At 44.0% G+C, this 22,881-nt stretch overlaps 1 protein-coding gene across 4 annotated transcripts in view; it reads left to right on the forward strand.

Moving 5' to 3' along the window:
* Positions 1–22,399, forward strand: part of ADCY7 (adenylate cyclase 7) — an 82,088-nt gene extending 59,689 nt beyond the window's left edge. The window contains exons 13-28 of one of the 4 annotated variants that reach the window (XM_081870161.1): positions 1,144–1,197; positions 1,478–1,558; positions 3,086–3,167; positions 4,438–4,535; positions 6,221–6,305; positions 7,100–7,237; positions 8,313–8,354; positions 11,387–11,452; positions 11,998–12,170; positions 13,294–13,375; positions 14,263–14,418; positions 14,873–15,019; positions 16,359–16,466; positions 17,426–17,540; positions 18,554–18,678; positions 19,052–22,399. In XM_081870161.1, coding sequence (XP_081726287.1) covers positions 1,144–1,197; positions 1,478–1,558; positions 3,086–3,167; positions 4,438–4,535; positions 6,221–6,305; positions 7,100–7,237; positions 8,313–8,354; positions 11,387–11,452; positions 11,998–12,170; positions 13,294–13,375; positions 14,263–14,418; positions 14,873–15,019; positions 16,359–16,466; positions 17,426–17,540; positions 18,554–18,678; positions 19,052–19,189 — 1,690 coding nt within the window. In that variant the 3' untranslated portion in view covers positions 19,190–22,399. Of the gene's footprint in view, positions 1–1,143; positions 1,198–1,477; positions 1,559–3,085; positions 3,168–4,437; positions 4,536–6,220; positions 6,306–7,099; positions 7,238–8,312; positions 8,355–11,386; positions 11,453–11,997; positions 12,171–13,293; positions 13,376–14,262; positions 14,419–14,872; positions 15,020–16,358; positions 16,469–17,425; positions 17,541–18,553; positions 18,679–19,051 lie in introns of those variants that run through there. The other 3 variants (XM_081870162.1, XM_081870163.1, XM_081870164.1) reach the window with 3 other exon arrangements.
* Positions 22,400–22,881: the final 482 nt, after the last annotated feature.

Below are 22,881 nucleotides of genomic sequence, written 5' to 3' on the forward strand. Positions count from 1 at the left end.
CTATCTCTATCTCTATCTCTGTTTCTATTTCTATTATTTCTATTTCTATTTCTATTTCTATTTCTATTTCTATTTCTATTTCTATTTCTATTTCTATTTCTATTTCTATTTCTATTTCTATTTCTATTATTTCTCTCTCATACTCTAGACTCCTCAGCAGAGCCAGGCAGCAGAAGCATGAGTAAGGATGGAATTTTCTGAAAATCTCAATATCTAGCTTATCTGCATAGATTTTTTCTAATCGCATCTTGCTCATTAATTTTGATTGGAATCCCCCCCCCGAGCGTCAGCTATAAATTTTAACAGTGCTCTCATACACATTATTGTATATATACTATTATATGTGCATGTACTCCAGGTTTCCTGAAGTAACTGGCACATAGACAAGTACATGCAAAAATGTGTATGTATTAGGCAATATATTTGTAAAATTGTGCATGAGCCTTGACTTTTATGTAATAGTTGTATTTTGTTTATATAGCTTCACATATATTTAGGGTTTGGGGGGGGCAATGCCCCCAAGATTGCAGAAATGGCTCTGATATAACCACAGGCTCAATACAAGAGGCAATTTGATGTGAGCAAAGCTCAATCAGGCTGGAACCATCAAGTTCTGCGTATAAATTGGTTTAAAATGGATTCCTCCTTCATCCCTTAGCATGAAATTATCTGTGAACGAATCAAGTGACATCAGACAAGGGCTGGGCAAAGAGGGGAAAACAGTGTCCTAGATCCTTCAGCTCTTTTTCCGAGCCATTCCTAGATCATGCACCATCTCTGGGTCAAAGGTTGCTCTGCAACATCAGATGTAGGTAGAGCTTCCAACTGCTGTATCATCTCAGGTGAGAAACAGACAGGTTCACTCCATGCTCATTAGTTACTTGGTTCACAACAAACAAATCAAATTTTCGCTTTAAAAACACGCTCTTACACATTACTTTAGGATTCCACACTTTTTCAAGACGCAACACAGAGATTTCCCCTCCAAAAAACAAACTTGAGATGTTTGCTTTTATTTTGTCCACCTTATGAAGACAGGCTGCTATAACATTAGTCTTTTCACAGGTGATTAATCTGATCATTTCTAATCAATGCATGACATCAAATTTCTCTCTCCTTTCTCTTTCCCTGTGTGTGTGTTAGTCTGGATAGGTCTAGACAAGAACCATTGTGTCCTCCTTCGGTTGTAAGCTATAAGTGAGTTTCTCTTTCTTTCTTCTGCTTTCTGTGTATGCCTTGTGCCATAGAACAACTGGATACTCCCTTGCTACTTTCTCCTCTCTCTGCACTATATTTATATCTAAGCAATACTTGAGATACCTTGGGCCCCCTTTATTTAAAATTGGCCAGCGTGCATTTTCAGCTTTTGCTTCGGCAAAATGTAATTAAAAGGTATGTAATGATTACTCAGTGCACCTGTTCTCCTGCATTTTGGGAAAACGTTTCATCTGGATGATGTTTCTCTGCCTGTCCTTAGGAATACCTCTCAGAAAGGAAGGATGGAAGAAGAAATTAACGACAAAATGATGTCAACCATCGAGGGCCTCAGTTCAGCCAAGTAAAGGCATCACTCTTTTCTTCCTGTCCTTGAGAGAATTGCCTCATCTGCAGAAGGGGAGCGGCAGAGAAGACCGGGGATTTTCCCCATGCATATTTTCTATAGTATGGGAGTGCAGGCCTACTTAGAAATATCGCCCCTTCGTCATAAATGCGTGTGGAGAAAACAGATTGTGTTTTCTTCAGTGATAAGCAAACACACTCCTCTGCTGCTGCCTTTTCAGTGAACTGTAACATGGAAAACAGGTTATGGGGTTAAGCGTAAAGAACACTGCACTTCTGCATAGGTTTCAGGTTCCCAGAATTGTAGTCCAAAAACACTGGTTTAAATAATCAGAATTACCCTGTGTTGAAAACACAGCTCACAGCTGTCTGACTGCTACAAAACCCTCGGTTGGCTCAGTTTTGAGAAGAACAAAAAAGTAGAAAACCAGAAGTGGGCTTGACAAAACAGGAAATTGAGAAATGTCCTCTTATGACATGACTATTAATTAGGAGGTTTATTACTCCGGCTCCTTAAGAGCACTTGTGAAATCAGGAAGCTTTTTGAGTTCAGAGTGAGTCTTCAGGTTAACACAATACAGATGTCAAGGGATTCACATGACACCCTGCTGCTTATTGTCTCTGGCAATACTAGGTAATCCTAAGAAATGCAGCTTTTTGAAAAATTGCACAGCACAAACTTCAGATCAAAAGTACACAAATGGAATTCCAGAGTTCTCTGCAAATTTCTGCAAGGTCTCCTCCCACCTCTGCAGCCCTGGCCTGAATTCAGGGTTCTTCTGTGAGTTCAAGGGGGTGGGGGGTGCAAAGAACCCCACTTTCAAGCAGGGATTGGCTCCAGTCGAGAACTCCTGAGTAGAGCCAATCCCAGCAGGGCTTGCTTTTGGTGCCAAATTAAGTACATGCTGAAGGCAAACTCCACTTGCAGAGGAACAACCAGCAGCCCTTTCTAGGGCTCTTGATTGCTTCTCCACAGATGTGTGTGGCCAGGGGTAGCGATGCAGAAAATCACATTGAGGGCCAAATTAGGAGGCTGGAGCTTCCCCATCCCTGACTTAGAATAACAGTGGTCTTGGTGCTTAGAATTGGTCTTCCACTGAAGAATTAAGGCCCACTACTGGGTCACAGCCATGCAGATGTATGCCAGGAGATTAAGAAATGGTCCCCGGATGTATGTTTCGCTTAAAAGTGGGTCCTGGGTTGTAAAGCTGGGAGATACCCGCTCTAGGGTATTAATAATGCTTTACTTATCTTAGTTACTTTCACAACAATAATCTTGTAAGATAGTCCGTATAGCATAGATGTGGGGTGAGCCTTATTCTGGAGTGGGGACCATGTCCCTAAGGCTACCTACTGAGTTGATGGCACTGGTGAGATCTTATTTATGGGTCTTCTCAGTTGTTTGTGCTTTGGGGAGTCCAAGTTCCCTCCCCACACATACCTATTTGCGGTTCCATCTTGCTCTGCATCGTTTTATCCTGCTCCCATGCATATGTTTTCAACAAGCATTTCTTCTTCAATGCAGGCCGTGGTGTGGTAAAAAAGACGACTTCCGTGGGCTGTGTGGCTTCTTGCTATGTTTCGTAGAAATGGAGCTTGAGAAAGAGGTTAGTAAACGAAGCTTTGTGGCCTTCCTGTTTGTAGAATCTCGGGGGTGGAAGGTGGTCCCCCTAAGGCAGGAACTTCCGCTCATCCATCCTCCATTGGCACCACAGAGAAGCAACCTGATTCTTCTTTGGGGCATCACCTTGTTACACAAGTCATCGGGTCCTCCTCATCTTACCCTTTGAAAGGTTGAGCACCACCAGAAACTCCTTTTGGGAAAATCTGAAGAACTACTTTTCTGATAAGGCTGCTCAGAGTAGATGATTGCTAACTTTAAATATCTGAAGGTCTGTCACATGGAAGAGGGAGCAAGCTTGTTTTCTGCTGCTCCAGAGGGTAGTGCCAGAACAAATGGACTCAAATTACAAGAAAGGAGATTCCAGCTAAACATTAGGAAGACCTTACTAACAGTAAGAACTGTTTATTGGTGGAACGAACTCCCTCAGAAGGTGGTGGACTTCCTTCATTGGAGGTTTTTAAACAGAGCTTGGATGGCCCAGGGATCCTTTAGCTGTGGTTTTTGCATTGCAAGCAGTTGGACTAGAATGGTGATCCCAAGGGATCCCTTCCAGCTCTTCAGTTCTTTGATTCTGAATTGAGGAAAAACTACATTTTTTTGTGCTATAAACAGGCCAGTGTGTATACAGCCAAACTCCCAGCCTTGAGGGAGGACTTAATTCATCAGAGAGGCCATAATGCCTACTCTCCAGCTCAATAAATCTGTCTTTTCTTTTGCTCTGTAATCTCCCCAGAAAGCAAAGCTCACTTAGGTCTTCATCATTCCTTGCAACTTCCACTCTTCACTGCCTCTGCCCCACTCCTGACCCACTTGACTTTCCCGCCTTTCTTGTTCAAGTACCCGTTGTGTCTTGGGCGCACTGCTTGTCCCTGGTGTCGCACCAACGCCAATGCTTGTTTCTGAAATGTTGAGATGGTAAGACAACACCAGAACTCAGTCCTCCTGCCCAAACCCTCACAGGGATAGTACAACAGACTGGGAGACAACATAGATTTTATTTTTGATCTTCCTCCTTTCTCTTCCTCATCATGCCCTTAGAGAGGAGGAATAAGAACTATTCATTTAATTTGCCTTTTTTAAGTTGTCAGGTTCTAACATACGTGTCTTCTTGTGGCTGTAGCAAAGAACTTGTTTGATATAAGGCTCTTTTTGTCTAGAAGTTGCATGCAGCACCCAAGAAAGCTAGTCCTTATGAGCTGACCAAAATTATGTGAATCCGAGCTAACGTCTTTGTTTTGTTTCCCCATCTCCAGTATCGCACAATCCCGATCCCCAAACTGAGGGGCTATTTTGCCTGCGCCAGCATTGTGTTGCTGTGTATGTTCCTTGTACAGATTTCCATAATGCAAGGGTAAGTCATCCTCGCCCCCTTTTCCTTTTTAAATACGTTGCATACAAATCTGCTATAGGGGCAGTTTAATGTAATCCAGAGATTGAAGTAGTTAATGCTGCCCCCTGGCCCCAGACTGCAGAATTGGCACTGTTATGGCTGCTACATAATAGACGTCCTCCATTTGTAAGAACTTGGATCATATAGTGAGGCAGCACCCACAACTTCGGAACTCCCTGCCTCTTGATATCAGCCAGGCTCCCCCACTGTATTCTTTTCAGCCCCTGCTAAAAGCATTTAGGCAAGCTGAGGCAGTTGTTCCATAGGCTCCAAAGCTAAGCATGTAGGAACACCGAAGATGCCAGGTGCTTCGGTTTCAAGAGACTGGTGTGCAAGTTCTGTTCCATACAGTGGAACTTCAAGGAAAACACAACTAAAATTCACTCCAACAGAAGGTACTCCATCCAGATGGTTTGCTCATGTACATGCACAGAAAATAAATCTAGCTGAAAGGAGATTTACATTGATTGCTGCAATGCATCCCTATTGATTATTATTGCATTTTTAAACCATATTTTATTGATTTTCAGATATACCAGGACCAAGGAAACAACAATAATATTATTATTGTATAAGCTTGGAAGGTTGCATGATCTTAGAAGGGTGTATGGCTGTGGGGAGGCATGGCTGTGAGAATCATGAAGAGACCCTGCACTTGTGATGATGATGATGATGATGATTTAATGAAAATTGTACACTGCTTCATTGTTTTTTTAAAAAACCCACACCCTCAAAGCAGTTTACAAAAAAATAAACACCCTACCTTTAAAAGATAGCAAAAGTTAAAATACTAAAACAGATTAAAATCACCTCAACTTTTTAAACAGCTAAACAGTAATGTGTTTAGCAGGCATTGAAAAGGGTATAGCAAAAGTGCTTGTTTGATCTCAACAGGCAGGGAGTTCCACAGTGCAAATCCTGCTTCACTATATGATTGAGTTCTTACAGAGGCGGGACAGGTAATGGGAGGGCCTCCTGCAGTAGTTCCACTTCTGCCAATTGAAGCGGCCGAATGGGCCCAGGCCACTACATTACACTACTGTTTGCCACTGCACTACTGTTACTGATTCAGTGCTGCCTCCTCTGGCCAGCAGTTGGCTCTTGAAGGTTTCAGAAAGAGCTCCTTTGTATCACTTCCACCTGAGAGATCCTTTTAACAGCAGCCGCAAGGGATTGAACCTGGCATCGTCTGCTTGCAAAGCATGTACTGTTCCACCAGATTATGGTTCTGTGCCCAAGATGGGAGTCCAGATGGCCCCGATTAGCAGCTCATGTTCCCGCTCTAGATGACAGGAATGAATAGAGAGATGGCATGTAATTGGAGATGCAGAACCAAGGAAATTTGCCTCCTTATCTTTTTGGTGCTAGGGTGTTATTGCCTTGGGTAATATCCTGAACCAACAGCCTTGCTAATTGCAGGCAAATGTAATGCTTTAAACAGAGAGTGTTGGAGAGATTCTAACATTTCAGGTTTGGGGGGGAAATGCTGCTCAGTTAGCTTTGAAAGTCAGAAACAAAACCTGCAAGCAACTTGGCTATCAAAGGGATTATATATTCCCCCAGGAACTCACGACTATCGAAGCATGAATAACGTTTTTCTTTAGCTCTGCATCATCTGTTTCCACCCACCCCTTCCTCTCTTTCAGAACGTCAAAATTAGGGATTCCATTTGGGGTCGTAGCTATCATAATGGGGCTAATTTTGTGTGTGTGCTTTGCTGATGACTGTTGGGTAAGTAAAAAATAAAAATAAAATAAAACGTCCAAAGCATTAAAAGAAAAGAAAAGAAAATTGTACTGCCAGATAGTATGTGTTTGCCTTAAATGCGTTTGCATTGAAATTTGTTTATCCGCTGGGGTAAATGTAATATCAGCCGTGCTTGTAAAAATCTCCACGCATTATTTCTACCTGGGGCTGTTGATCTGGATCCTAAGAACTGCTAACATGAGGGCCACATTTACAGTTACTAATTTCAAGGTTGCCATGGCCAATATCTATCAGCCATTGTCTGCCCGGCTTAAGTGGGAATGAGTTTAGATTTCTCCTGAACATCAGTAGTGGGGGAGGCAGGCACACCTCACCAGGTAAGGCATTCCACAAACAGGGAGGCACCACCGAGAAGGCCCTGCAGTTGGGCAGTGCAGTTGGGCAGCTGCTGGAGGAGACACCACCACCAAGAGGGCATGCCCTGCCTGCCAATCACAGGGCCCATTGTGGTTGGTATCGGGGAAGTCGCTCCTTCCCCAGAACCTGCCTTCCCATTCATCTTGCAGTGGAAAGCCACACGACCCCCTTCTGCTGTACAAAACCACGTTGCTAGTAAACAATGGCCTTGCGGCATTGGCAGCTGCTGGAGGGAGAGAAGTATGGCCAAAGCTCTTCCATTTTAAGAACTGTGTGTAAGGAATCGCCTCCTGTAAACAACAGAAAATGTCAAACATTTGTTGCTGTAGCATGGTTGTAGGGAAGGAGGTAAGAGCTGGTATGCTTATGTGTCATGCTGTGCCTCTGTCATCTGTTTGCAGAGACCCTGTTCAAAGCAGTGGCCCCCAGCCCGCTATCTCCGCACGCTTTCAGAGAAAATGGAGACGATGCCAGCCGTGAGGCTCCCGCTGGCCACTATTGCAATCGGCTCTCTGTTAATCCTAGCTGTTTCTAACTTGGTAATTCCTTTCACTGGTCTTTTTTTTCCCATTATTATTTCATAAAATTTACACACCGCTTGACTCTAAAGCAACCCCCCCCCAAAAAAGCAGTTTGCAAAGAATTTAAAAAATGAATAGACTTCCTCAGCATTCTCTGCCTGCTAGCAGAAGGTCTCTTGCACTAGCAGACAGGTGAGTTTTAATATTACGCAACAGAGGAATTGCACAACTGTTGTGCAGCAGAGCTACCAGCAACCTGCCTATGCATTCTCTTGCACAACAATGTTCTGCTTCTGCAGAATTTTAAACTATGCAGCACATAATTAAACTGTGGAACCACAGAAGGCAGCGATGATCATCAACCTAGAAGGCTTAAAAGAGCCTTAGACAAATTCATGGAGGAAAGGGCTCTCAGCAGCTACTAACCATGATGGCTATTCTCTGCTTCCACCGTTGGAGGCAGTAATGCTCTTGAAAAGCAGTTTCTGGAAACCACAGGAGGGGAGAGTGATCTTGTGCTCCAATCCTGCTTGCTGGTTTCCCACCGGCCTCTGGTTGGCCACTGATCCAGCAAGCTCTTATGTTCTTAACGTTTCAAGTAAGACTAAGGGACTAAGTGATATCAAGAGCTTAATTCATTGCCACAAGCTGTGATAATGACTAGTAGCTTCAACAACTTTAAATATGGATTATACAAAAGGTGGATAGATCTATCAACTGGCATCAGCCAGTTCATTTGTTCACCATAAAGGGCGGGATTGCAGATTGTTTTAGCTAAGACTCTTATCCATCGGGTTGTGTCCTAAGTAGCACTAACTTGTCCCATCAGTGCAAGGATTTACAGTAGTGCAATATAATTCCCCCCTTCCTCTCCCAACGTGCCACCTAAATCTTTCTAGGCATTTTCGCAGTTCTCCAAAGCAAATTTGGGGAAGGATGTGGGGCACACATGGCAGGAAGAGAGCGGGGAGGAGAAGTCCCACGGCACAAGTGGAAATCCTTTCACTGACCAGACGCGTTGGTGATAACTGCCATTGTTTTGTAATAAAGCTATGTATTTTAATTCCTAACTAGCTTCTAATTTTTTAATTAGCACACAGACCAGACTATTGGAAACTGTACTACACCAAACCTGGTGAGTTTTAAAAAGCAAGTTTTGTTTGCTATATTAATAACCTTCGGTTTAGTAGCCCAAGATGGGAGATCTATTTCTTATTTAAAATGCAAACTTTTAAAAAATTAATGGTGCTCTAACCATCTAGCTTTTCTATGACGTTTCTCTTTGCAATTCACTGTTACATTTTAATTCTCCTTTCATGTGTACAATAAATTATTATTATTATTATTATTATTATTATTATTATTATTATTATTATTTATTTGTACCCCGCCCATCTGGCTGGGTTTCCCCAGCCACTCTGGGTGGCTTCCAACAAAGATGAAAAATACACTAAAATGTCACATATTAAAAACTTCCCTGAACAGGGCTGCCTTCAGATGTCTTCTGAATGTCAAGTAGTTGTTTATCGCTTTGACATCTGATGGGAGGGCGTTCCACAGGGCGGGCGCCACTACCGAGAAGGCCCTCTGCCTGGTTCCCTGCAACTTGGCCTCTCGCAGTGAGGGAACCGCCAGAAGGCCCTCGGAGCTGGACCTCAGTGTCCGGGCAGAACGATGGGGGAGGAGATATACTGGACCGAGGCCGTTTAGGGCTTTAAAGGTCAGCACCAACACTTTGAATTGTGCTGGGAGCCAATGTAGGTCTTTCAAGACCGGTGTTATATGGTCTTGGCGGCTGCTCCCAGTTACCAGTCTAGCTGCCGCATTCTGGATTAGTTGTAGTTTCCGGGTCACCTTCAAAGGTAGCCCCACGTAGAGCGCATTGCAGTAGTCCAAGCGGGAGATAACCAGAGCATGCACCACTCTGGCGAGACACCTGGTCCTTCAGGGGCACAGTTACCCCATTCAGGACCAGAGAATCCTCCACACCTGCCCGCCTCCTGTCCCCCAAAAACAGTACTTCTGTCTTGTCAGGATTCAACCTCAATCTGTTAGCCGCCATCCATCCTCCAACCGCCTCCAGACACTCACACAGGACCTTCACCGCCTTCACTGGTTCTGATTTCAAAGAGAGGTCGAGCTGGGTATCATCCGCATACTGATGAACACCCAGCCCAAACCTCCTGATGATCTCTCCCAGCGGCTGCATGTAAATGTTGAAAAGCATGGGGGAGAGGACAGAACCCTGAGGCACCCCACAAGTGAGAGCGCAGGGGTCTGAACACTCATCCCCCACCACCACTTTCTGAACATGGCCCAGGAGGAAGGAGCGGAACCACTGTATGACAGTGCCCCCAGCTCCCAGCCCCTCAAGACAGTCCAGAAGGATGTTATGGTCGATGGTATCAAACGCTGCTGAGAGATCCAGCAGAACTAGGAAACAGCTCTCACCTTTGTCCCTAGCCCGCCAGAGATCGACAACCAGTGCGACCAAGACAGTTTCAGTCCCGTGATGAGGCCTGAATCCCGACTGGAAGGGATCCAAATGGTCCGCTTCTTCAGGCATGCCTGGAGTTGTTCAGCAACCACTCGCTCAATCACCTTGCCCAAGAATGGAAGATTTGAGACTGGGCGATAATTGGCCATCGTGGCCGCATCTAAAGATAGTTTTTTAAGAAGCGGTTTAATAACCGCCTCTTTCAGCGGGTCTGGGAAGGCTCCCTCACAGAGGGAAGCATTCACCACCCCACGAAGCCCATCACCCAGTCCTTCCTGGCTAGCTTTTATAAGCCAGGATGGGCAAGGATCCAGGAGACAGGTGGTTGGCTTCACTCGTCCAAGCAGCCTGTCCACATCCTCGGAGGTAACAGATTGGAATTGATCCCACACAACTTGACTAGACAGGACTCTAGCACTCTCCCGCCCTGGCCCTGCTCCCATGGTGGAGTCTACTTCTTCCCGAATCTGAGCGATTTTATCTGCAAAAAACTTTGCAAAATCATTGCAGGCGATCATGTGGCCCGTACTGGGCCCCGATGTCGCAGGTGGTTCCGCTAAATTGTGAACCACCTGAAAAAGTCTCCTGTTGCTGTTTTCTGCAGATGTATCTCTAACCTGTTTCCGGTCAGATTCGGAATGAGTTATCCGCCACCGGCGCTCTAGCCGTCTCAACGATTGTTTCATTGCCCTCAGATCCGTGGAAAACCACGGGGCTGTCCGGGCTCCATGTAGTCAGAGAGGGTGCTTCGGAGCCAAACAGTCAATAGCCCTGGTTAACTCCACATTCCAGTGGGCCACCAGGGAATCGGCTGAAAGGCCATCAACATGGGATAAAGCATCCCCTAGCACTCTCTGGAAACCATTTGGATCCATTAAGTGGCGGGGGCGGACCATCCGAATCAGTCCCACCTCCCTGCAGAGGGAGAAGGGTGTTTTTTTTTAAAAAAAAAAAACAACCCATAATGATCTATTCAGCTTCTCAGTCTTGGAATCCTTTGGTTGTATTTTAAATTACTCACGATCCACGTGCAGAAGCCTTGGCCCCCAAAAAAGTGTGGTGGTGGCAGCGGTCAAAAATAAATGAATGAAATTGACACTTGAGAGAGAGAGAGAGCCCACCTCACAATCAAGGCATGGAGAAAGGCCATTGCTTAGTCAGCGGTTCTCAACCTGTGGGTCCCCAGATGTTGTTGGACTACAACTCCCATCATCCCTGAGCTCTGGCCTTGCTAGCTAGGGATGATGGGAGTTGTAGTCCAACAACATCTGGGGACCCACAGGTTGAGAAAGGCTGGCTTAGATGGAAAGCAGCTGCTTTGCATGCAGAAGGGCCCAGGTTCAATCCCTGGCTTCTCCAGGTAGGGAGAGACCCCAGCCTGAAACCATGGAGAGCTGTTGCTCATCAGTGTAGGCAATACTGAGCAAGACGGACCAATGGTTTGACTCCGTATAAGGTAGCTTCCCGTGTCCCTATGTTCATCCCTGAGCTGCTCCATTCTGAAATATGCATTATGGTTCAAGTCACAACAGCTCCATGTTTTCTTTAGCCAACCACCAGATAGTCCTGTCGATTAATCATTTTGCTCTGCATGTTGATGGAGCCTGGCCTGCCACAGACAACAAACAATAGTTTCTCTCTCTCTCTCTTTCTCTCCTGCTCTAACAAAGCAGCAGGTGGGCAACAGTTCTTCTGAAAACAGCGACATGCTGAGAATTGAAGCTGAGACCTACTCAGTGAGTAAATTTGAACTTAAAATATGGGTTTATACACACACTGGAGAGAATTGCTCAAAAAAAAAAAAAATACCAACACTTGTGCAAAAGCAGGTTGCTGGTTCTCTCTGCTTGGCTTCTGGCCACAGCAGAAAAGTGAGATTGCCTCACTTTTCCAGTGCCAACATTCCATTGTGCTCCAGCACTATCAAGAAACAACTCAAGTTAGGGCAATGCAGAGAATGGGCTGGCTTGATTTCTAATGGATGTGGCCACTGGGTAGGGGATAAAATTTCATGTAAATATGTATGAATTTTCATGAGGACTTTGCGATTTTTTTTTTTTAAAAAAAAAACAGATATGAAAATGTGGAGAACAGAATTTAAGATTGGAGAAATGAGAAACTGAGAGAAGCCAAAATTGACAAATTTGCCCATACCTAGAACATGACTACATAGGCAATCATTGTGCCATGATATTATTTATTTACACACACACACACACACACACACACACACACACACACACACACAGATTTTTTTAAAGCCGCTCCTCTTCTGTTCCAGTATTATACCTACTGCTGCCTTCTGGGTTTCATCGCCTGCTCTGTGTTCCTTCGAATGAGCTTTGAACTGAAGCTTATCCTTTTGTCAGGAGCCGTCGTTGGGTATTTCATTGTATTTAATAGCAACCTGCTTTTGTGCTCCAGCCGCAGCAACGTCAGTGACTCCACCACAAGGTATGGTATCTTGCTTCTCAATGGTAACAACACTCTGTAAGCTGATGGTGAGCTTAGTGGAATTGCAAACTGCTGCTCCAGGAAGTGATCTCATAGATTACAGTTTCTTAAGAAGCTGGGAACAGACCCAAAGTATGCTGCAGCATAGTGACATTAGCTGCATTAGGAACCCTTTTCCACCAGTGAAAAAGTTGAATTCTTGGGTATTGTGTGGATAATGATTACGCTAGTGTTGCAGTGCATTTGCTGTCACTGCAACATGTCGCACAAGACCTTCCTCCTACCTGAAGCATTTTCAGATGTTTAAACCACTCTGCCATTTTCATGCAAACACAGGAAATTGCCTTGTGCCAAGTCAGACTAGAGAAGACCCTAAATGGCCTCCTTACTTATCATTGTGTTCATCGGTGATGAACTTGGGAGGTCACCTCGTTGCTTTTCTCTCTTGGACCACCTGCACCATACAGTTAAAGTGCTACAATACGACTTTAAATAGCCATGGCTTCCTGCAAGGAATCCTGGGTGCTTATAGCATTAGGAGACCCCTATTCCCTCTCGCAGAGCTACAATTTACAGAGTGGTTTAACAACCAATTCCTCTTTACAGGGAGCTCTGGGAATTGTATGAGGGTAATGGGGGATCCACTATTTTATGTTTACAAACTTATTCTCTCTCCGACACCCGTTCAAGATGGTGCATAATGTGGAATTTGCCCAATCAAAAGCCCCATCAAATATTTTTTGTTTCATGAGCTGGAAATGCTGCAAGCTTGTCTTCCATTTTGACCTCTTGCCCTTGAGAGTAGTATTTATCTGAGTATCAAACTCAGAAGCGGATGGCAGTGGTGTTTACTTAACCCTACAAACCCAGGGGTGTTCCCCCCCTTGCAGGAGACAATATTTGACCGTAATTTAATTTCTTTTCTACTGTGGATGGATGTCTTTGTGTCTTGTGAATGGTTCCAATGTGCACTCTGGAAAACTCTTGTTTGTAGTCCTCTGTATCGCTTGAAACTTTGAAGATTTTAGAGATGCATTTCCAAAAATTTAAGCACGGGTGTTTCACGCATAGTTCCAAATGCTTTTAAAATGAATGTTTTTGTTTTGTTTGCTTTTTGTTTTAGGTTTTTTATGAAAGAACCAAGAATAATGACAAATTTATACCTGGCTCTGTTTTACATAACTTTGGTTCTACTGTCAAAACAGGTAGGCAACTCAGTCCTCATAGGTGTGCGATTTGCCCAGAGCTTTCTGTCTTCAGTTTATTTGTGATGTGACATTCCAAAACTTTTTTTCTTCTTACTGTGATATGTGGGAAGATTGATTAAATAAATAAGAATAAGATTGAATAAATAAATAATTTTCATGTGGTAGAATGGATGGTACCATTTTAGTCTGCAGCTGGGGGGAGTTTGTGTTTGTTTTTTAAAAAAATACTCCACTATGAGTATCCCTGCAAAATTATTTTGTGGTGTTTTCCAGATCTGCTGCATTTTGTAACAAATCAGACACTATAGGATTTGTTCTGAAGTGCACACAGTCTCTCTATGCTTGTGAGTTGTGTTTCCTCAGTTTGGCAGTTGGTTTCAACGGTGGAAAGTCTCACTTGCACAGAGATCAAATCTGTGAGGCTATTACTAGTGATGACGATGTCTTAATGACAGCTGAGGCAGGTCTGGGAAACACAGCGCAATGATTTGGGATAAATAATTAGGTACGATTTAAAATAGAAATGTGGCTTGTGGGAGCATGTTAGACAATTAATGACTGCTGCACGTGTACAGGAGTATGGGCATTTGTTTGTTTGTGGCTTAGTACACTTGGCTTGCATGGGAAAGAAAATGTGTGGGGTGCAATTTGGGGCATCATGGGTTAAATACTTGGCTTATTGGTGAAGTCTCTCATTTTAAAAGATTTCAAGCTTTTGAAGGAGGAACAGTTGATTTCATGGACATTTAAAATGTCATGGAGCCCCTGAACCCACAAGGCATTAAACAAGTTTGCTGCAAATACACAAAGCTGTTTCTAGTATTTTCAGCGTGCTGATAGTAAGGCTGGGTTTCATAATTCCTTGGTTTATTTGTTTTTTGCAGATAGACTATTACTGTCGTCTGGACTGCCTACAAAAGAATAAATTTAAACAGGAACACGAGTCGTTTGAAACCATGGAAAACGTAAACCGGCTGCTGCTGGAGAATGTGCTCCCAGCTCACGTCGCTGCTCATTTTATTGGGGACAAATTAAACGAGGTATAGAACAATAAGATTCACATTGCTCCATTGTGCTTTCATTCACTCCTCTGCTAATCTTTAAGAGATTGCTTGTTGAAAACAGCATGAGGACAAAGCAGTAGAAGCCCCATGGTATAAAAAGCAAAATAAATCTTAGGTCTCATTCACAATATACACCTGTAGTGCTCAACCACTTTAAAGTCATGGCTTACCCCAAAGACTTCTGGGAGCTGTCGTTTGTTAAGAGTGTCGTTAAGAGCGACAAATTTCCGTCGCAAAGCTACAATTCTCAAAATTCCCTGGGAAGGAGGAGTGGTTGCTAAACCACTCTAGAAATTGTAGATCTGAGATTTCTGACACCTAGCGTACACTTACTTCTTTGAATTTACATGTGCTTAGACAGTGTTGCTGAGATGGAAGCGACTGGTAGCGAACAATGATATTGTTGAAACTGTTGTTGCATTTCCTGCAGGATTGGTACCATCAATCCTATGACTGTGTCTGTGTCATGTTTGCCTCAGTACCCGACTTCAAGGTGTTCTACACAGAATGTGATGTCAACAAGGAAGGGCTGGAGTGCCTTCGACTCCTCAATGAAATAATTGCCGATTTTGACGAGGTACCTCTTGCAGCTTGTGTGGGCCTCTTGGTGTTGGGATTGGTTCTCTCCGCCCTCCCATAAATAGCCAGAAATGAGTATTCTCCTCCCCTCAAGACTTCAGTGTAGTGAAGAGAGATCTTCTTCTCCACAGAGGAGAGAATTGGCTTCTTGAGTCATGTTAGGAAGGTCCTTGGCAGCACTTAAAAAATGTGACTGGTTGGATATGCAGCAGAAAGATGTATCATAATTCAGTGGGAGAACACATGCTTTGAATGCAGAAGGTTCCCGGTTCAATCCCTGGCATCTCCAGGTATGGATGGGAATCCCTTCTGAAACCCTGGAGAGCCACTGCCAGTCAGCGTGGACAAATATTGAGCAAAAGGACCCAAAAGGCCTTGGTAGGAAACAAAAGGCCTTGGTAGGAAACAGCTTCCTATGTTTTAGGGATGGGGAAAACTGTGGTCCTCCCATCTCCCATCAGCTCCAGCCACCATGTTCAGTGGACAGAGAGGATGGGATTTGTGGTCCAGCAGCAACTGTAGAAGGCCACAAGTTCCTGACCTTTGAGTAAGAAGGATCTACGGGGTACCTCTACCTTGCAACCTTGGAGAGTCATTGCCAGTCAGAGAACACAACATTGGGCTTACTGGAGCCTGAGAGTTCTTATATACTGAGAGCCCTGCTGGATCAGACCATCAGTCCAACTAGCCCCGCATTCCCTTCCCCACAGGGGCCAATCAGGGAAGCTCACATTCAGGACAGGAGGACAGTAGCCCTCCCTCGCTCTTGTTCCCCAACAAGAGGCATGCTGGTTCTTATCCTGGATCTGATACTTCATAGTCATCCTGACTAGCAGCTATTGAGAGCCTTGTTTTCCTTCCAATTGACCTGGGTATAAGGCAGCTTCCTATGTTCCAGGGGGTTGGGTGGTGTGTGTCATATGAAGAAAAGTATCCTTGAACCAGAGAACCATGGTTTGATTTGCATGCTTGAGCAGGATGATGCACCTACTTCTGCAACCTTATCTTGAAAGGGTTGCCATCAAGGGTGAAAACACGATGAAAGGGGTGTGGGTGGGTGTCTTCATGCAGGCATATTAATCAACCTATTGGGGAAGTCAGAAACACACAACCAAATCTTAAAACCCACACATCCTTCCCATGTATTTTGTACTTGGTGATCGGTATGAAGTAAAAAAAAATGTAGCAGGAAAGCCAGCCCTATCTTGAGCAGTATAGCCTCTTCCCCTTTTCTAGCTTATTCCATTGGAAACTCTGGCCTGTGAGAAGACTGTAACAGGACAAAGAATCATCCAGGTCCTGGATTTTAATTGTTTGCTCATTTTTTCCCCAAACAGCTGTTGCTGAAACCTAAATTCAGTGGTGTTGAAAAAATCAAAACTATTGGGAGTACATACATGGCAGCATCAGGACTCTGTGTTACCCCAGGCCAAGAGAATAATGTGGTAAGTCACCTGCTGAAATACAAGCCACTTTGATAGTGTGTGTGTGTGTGTGTGTGTGTGAGAGAGAGAGAGAGAGAGAGAGAGAGAGAGAGAGAGAGATATGCAGGGTTCTAAGCCCCACTCAACCATGAAGCTTCCTGGGTGACCTTGAGCCAGTCACTGCCTCCCAGCTTGGCCTACCTCACAGGGCTGTTGTGGGGATTAAAGAAGGAGGGAGAGAACCATGTGAACCTTGAACCATGTGAACCTTGAATTCCTTGGAGAAAAAGGTGGGATATAAATGCAATAAAGAAAATGAAATAAATAAATGTGAGTTTTGCTACCAGCTACTTTAAGCAGAAAAGGGGCGCAGGTGGCACTGTGGTCTAAACCACAGAGCCTAGGGCTTGCTGATCAGAAGGTCAGTGGTTCGAATCCCCGTGATGGGGTGAGCTCCCGTTGTTCGGCCCCTGCTCCTGCCAACCTAGCAGTTTGATAGCACAAAGTGCAATTAGATAAATAGGTACCGCTCTGGCGGGAAGGTAGACAGCGTTTCCGTGCGCTGCTCTGGTTCACCAGAAGGGGCTTAGTCTTGCTGGCCACATGACCTGGAAGCTGTACGCCAGCTCTCTGGGCCAGTAAAATGAGATGAGAGTCGCAGCCCCAGAGTCATCCGTGACTGGACCTAACGGTCAGGGTCCCTTTACCTTACTTTAAGCAGAGAGAGGAATGTAGGTGTCCACTGACTTTACCTGCAGTTCTAGGATACGCCTATAATATATCTGCACTCTATTAGTGGAGGGGTAGCTACCTCTGGCCATCAAGATGTCATTGGATTAAAAAACCCATTCTGGCTGGGGCTGATGGGAGTTGTGAGTGCCGAAACAACCTGGAGGGCCACAGGTTCCCTACCCCTGCACTAATAACATAAAGCAAAGATCCTCTTAACACTCTCCCCCCTGCCCCAAAATATTGCTTAGGACCAGGAAAGACAGCATGCTCAAATTGGCATCATGGTGGAATTTGCGATGGCTTTGATGACTAAGCTGGATGGCATCAACAGGCACTCATTCAACAATTTCCGTCTCAGAGTTGGTAAGTTCAATCCACTGCCCCCACCAAAAAGCGGTGGGACAGGCTAAATTATCTTGGGGACACCACTGTATTTCTTCCATATTCAGTGATTTTTTAAATCACTACATCTTAGAAGAACATCTAATCCAGCATTCTGTTCTGATAGCAGCAAACCAAATATCTGTGGGAAGCCCACAGGAAAGATCCGTTGTTTTCCAGCAAGTGGTATTTAGAAACATTACTACCTCCAGAGCTAGCGTGATTTACACTATTGCTTAAGAACCACAACCAAAGAACATAAAAAGAGAATTGCTGGATCAGACCCAAGGGTCCACCTGGTCCAGAATCCTGTTTAATAATAATAATTAATAATAATAATAATAATTTATTATTTATACCCCGCCCATCTGGCTGGGCTTCCCCAGCCACTCTAGTTGATCAAATGCTTGTAGGAGGCCCGCAAGCAGAGTACAGAAACACGAGGCGCTGTATTGTTCTCACTCAGACCACTGGTCCACCTAGCTGGTCCACCTAGCCTCAACTGACCAGCTGGGTTTCAGGCAGGAGTCTCTCCCAGCTGGGAGTGGTTGGACTCCAGTTTCTTACAGCCCCAACAAGCATGACCATTGCTCTGAGTATTCACTACTGACTGGCTCTCCAGGGTTTCAGACAAGAATCTTTCCCAATTTTACCTGGAGATTCCAATTTTACCTGGGACCTCCTCCACTGTCCGGTTAGCTAATGGAACCCAGATAGTGTTGCCATGACCAGTTATTGATCAGCTTACAATAACATAGAGGTGGACTTCTTCACGGGGTAGTAGCGTTCCCTGTTGAGATACAAGAAGCCCCATCAGTGTTGGCATCCCACTGGATTCTGAAGACATGCCTTTGTTTAGGCACACATTCCATTGAATAGAACTTGTGATTTTATTTTCCTGTGCTGGCATATAGCACCTTCCTCTTCTTGTGGCAAGAAGCCACAGGAGCAGAAAGCAAAATTTCATCTTAACCTTCCCTTTCCTGTTCTTGCAGGCATAAACCATGGCCCTGTAGTAGCTGGTGTGATTGGTGCTCGCAAACCACAGTATGACATCTGGGGAAACACAGTCAACGTTGCTAGTAGAATGGAGAGTACAGGAGAACTTGGGAAAATCCAGGTAAAAAAAAAAGTGGGCAGAGGGGTGAAGGAAACCTGTACAATGATTAGAACATAAGAAGAGTCCCTCTCCAAACCCAGAACTAAGGAGGTCATTGTGACTGTTTCCATTGCCTTTTAATCTCATCTCACCTACCCTGCCTGCTTCTTGAGTCCCTTCTCCCCAGGAGCAGCCCAGATCTTTCACTGTCCAGCAAGAAAGCGGTTGGGGGAAAGCTGTATAGTTTATTCCTGTTGTGGAGGTTTCCTTGTTCCTCTTTCTGATGTTTGTGGTTATTTGTTTATTTTGCATGCTCAGGAGTAGTAGCTGGGCCTGAAAGGGATGAAATGCTCACTTTGAATTGTGAATGGACTCATGTGTTTTCTGTGCACAGGTTACAGAAGAGACTTGCAAAATACTGGAGAACCTGGGATATGCCTGCGAGTGCCGAGGACTTATTAATGTCAAGGGGAAAGGAGAACTGGTGACTTACTTTGTGTGCACGGATACAGCTAAATCCCAAGCGCTTTGATTCGAGCAAGAAACTGCTGAGAAGTTCGGTCAAAATTTGTGTCTTGCTGGGCTTGGTTGTTTTTAAAATAACTTCCCTTCCGGAAAGCCTGGAAACTCCGCCTCCTTATGGAAAGGAGCTTATGACAAAAACGAGTGCGGACTAGAAGTGTTAGTACTTGTATCTCAAGAGGAAAGGATTGTGGAAAAGCTCTTTACAGCTGTGCCTGTCAAAAGAGTTTGCAGGTGTCCATGTTGCAGATTATTCTCTCCTTTCCCTGCCATGCAGCCACAGGACAGAGCTCCACTTCTGCACCTTTTTCATGGATTCGCAGTTGAACGAATTGCCTCGTTAAAACATTCCACTGCCTCATCCTTTCGGACCTGGTTTAACAGTATTGCACTTGTCCATGGACACAGCACTGCCTTGAGTTTGCAGCAGTCTTATTACATAAGGCAATGGGACCGAAGACTCCTCTGCCTGAGAACTTTTTAACTGGAGATGTCAGGGGTTGACTCTGGGATCAACTGTACACAAAGCTTGTGCTCTTATCATTTGGTTGTGCTTCCCCCACCCTCCCACCTGACTTTGAGCTGCAGCTCTGCTCTAGAACTGGATTTCAGTACCAGGAACTGTTGCACTGCCAGTATACTTCTCTACAACCACAACCCGGTCCTTATAAACATTTCTGTGGTGGTAGTCCTGTTCTGCTGCTAAACCATACCCGGATATATCATACACACGTTTTGCTTATGCCTGTGCTATTCTCTACTGGAGCAGAAGACAAGTCATGTGAGGAACTTGCTTATGTTTTGCTCACATGGCTTATTTTTTCTGGATTCTATTATCTGGGTCTGGAAACATTCTTGGCCTTGGTTCTTGAATGTGCTTTCCACTCTGGGTGGAAACGTGTGGGAGGCTTCTCCTCGTACACCTTTTGCTTGTGCTGTAATGTTTTTTGCACTTCATCAGGTGCTTTTTATTTCAGCAGCTATTAGTGCCCTACAGCAACATGCTTAACATCAGCAGTGTGTGTGTGTGTGTGTAAAAATCCAGATTCTTGCACTTGGTAACCCTGCTCATATAATTGTGAGTAGCTTCAAATAGTTTTCACTGCTGGCATGGCAGTGCTGTATGGCAGGCAGAATTGGGTGATACACACTTTAAAATACGGCACAGAGAAACTTCCAGTGTCTTCCTTAATTCGTCTGATATAAAGAAGTATAGTTTCAGGGGATACAGATCTCTCTCTCTCTTGTGGGTGTAACAAACCATGGGGCAGCCCATTGGCAGCTACAGTGCAAATTTTGTACAGTTAGTGAACCCCTCCCTCCCTCCCAAACTATTGTATTGCTAGATTTCATCATTGGCAAGAGGTTGCCACCTGTTTTCACATTTTTATGATAAAAATAAACAGAGAGGGCACAACCAAATACAATGTCCACCCTGAGCCAGACTTGAACTTCGAATGTCTACCACCTTTTGCTATGCCATGGGGTTTTGCTCCAGTCTCATTAGACAATTTGAGGGCGGGGACCTATTTGTTAATTATTATTCTTTCTCCTGTTGTCTGTAGTATTCAATAGGCTTTATTTCTTTCTAGATTCAGTGACATTTAGCACAAACTAAGTCAGTATGAGGCAACTCCAAAATTGACCACCTGAATACCAACCTATATAACTAACTAGATGAAGGAGAAATACTATGGGTTTCAGAACTCATTTCGGAAACACCTCACAGCAGTGTTTTGTTACCAGCCACCATGCAAGATCTGTGTGAGGCATGCTAATTGGGAGTAGGGAAAGCGCAGAAAGTTGGCTTCTGAACAAAATAATTTTCCAGGTAGAACTCATTTAGTCTGCTTAAATGATATGGGATTGGATCCAAAGATGCAGAAGGTACAGGTTTCAGTAGAGCCTTGTACAAGAAGAAACTAAATTGCAAAAGATGGAGATCTGCTTTTCCAGCTTGTTGCAGGAGCTTAAGAATGGCTCTAGAATCTACCTGTTTTATTAATGGGTAAACTCCTGAGTTGTTTGCAAATCAGGGCCATCAGCTTATGCTCAATATTTTTTGGGATCCAATCCACTGTACCTGCCATTAGCTGTATTCACAGGGGCTAACCTTGAAACTTTTTCATCTTATGAAAATTACTTCTGTCTGACAGGCTTTTCACAGGAGAACCAGAAACAAACCACTAAGTCTTACAGGCAAGGGGAAAAGGTGTAAATTGTTTACAATGTGAAAAGAAGAGAGAGTTGTTTATGTGCCCCATGGGGGGGGGGGAATGCTTAGCAGCGCAGTGCTATGCATGTGTACTCAGAAGTAAGTCATACTGGGGCAGTGGGTTTACTCTCAGGTAAGTGCACATAGGATTGCAGTCTGACTTTATGTGGAGCACAACTGAACTGTGTTGACTAGTACCTGGGCATATCCTAGGAAAGCAAAATGAATGGCTTTGCATTGAAGGGTTCTATAAATTTAAATGTGAATACCATGAAACATTTTGAAATTGTATGTTTTTCCCTGTGACTGAGATTCTGTAGAATGCCTTTGGCTCTGCTCCAATTTGCAAGTCACTCTCTGGAGTAACTTAACTGAAATCCAACTGAAGTTTATGGAAATCATTCCAAGACTTGAGGATTGTGACTCTAGTATTTTAAAAAAAGTTTTCAGAGTAGAATGTGACTGTGCAAAGATTTCTGGCATTCTTTGCCCTGGATGCAGCCCTGTTGTGTTCATTATAATTACTGTGTAATTAACTTATGCGGAGGTTGAAGTGCCTATGTTTCATGACAGGAACAAAACTCTTCTAGTCAAGTCCTACTGTGGCTTTTAGGACTTTTGGAAAGTCTTAGCTGTCTAGAGTAGGTCACACTGGAAAGTAGCAAGATAGGGTAGTCCTAGGTAGGATAAAAAGGAAACTTACACGATTGTATTTTGTTATAGCAGCAAGTTAATGTGAAATATGATAACACTGCTTTCAGTTCTTACTTTATTGTGCATTTGTTAGAATGCTTTAGTTCAAAGGATCCACCTTTAATCTTTGCAACTATTTGTCATCAGTTATCAAACGTCATATGCCAACAGCAGAAACTCAAGTGTGAAATGCAAGTATTAATGTTTAATTGTTTCTGTTCACATTCTACTGCAAGTCAAGGTAACTTGTCTACCTTCTGTTTTAATTCTAAATTTCCCAGATTAAAAATTTAGGATGCGTTTGTTGCCTAATTGCTCTTCTTTTGTATCGTTTCAAATTCTTTAAGAAATGTGTTTCATAAAAGTAAATATTTCATTCTTGCTTTGTGTGATCACTTTCCCCAGGCTGTTATAATGAAAGAGCAACGTTACATGAAGCACCTCTTGCCCTCCATTTCACTGTCAACAAAGGAAAGACATTGTGCTGCCTGAGGGGGAAAAAACAAACCCCAAAGCAGGCCTCTTTGCTAGTTTCTTTTCTTATGTTGCCAGTTTGCTTTTGGAGTATGTTGGAGGGAAAGCAGTCAGCTGTTCAAGTCTAAGGTTGCTGCCCTGTGTACATCTCTAGATGGATTCTGCTGAATGTGAGTAAACTCAATAAGGCATTGTTATGTCTGATGTGATGTGAAAACTTGTCTAGGGTGACTCAATTTAAATTGAACATTGTTGCCCACAACAGCCATTTCCAGGGGCCATGATAAGCGTTCCTTTTGCTTCATCATGTGACTTCCTAT

The sequence above is a fragment of the Podarcis erhardii genome, assembly GCF_964252035.2.
Source record: "Podarcis erhardii genome assembly, chromosome: 7".
Classification (NCBI taxonomy): Eukaryota; Metazoa; Chordata; class Lepidosauria; order Squamata; family Lacertidae; genus Podarcis; species Podarcis erhardii.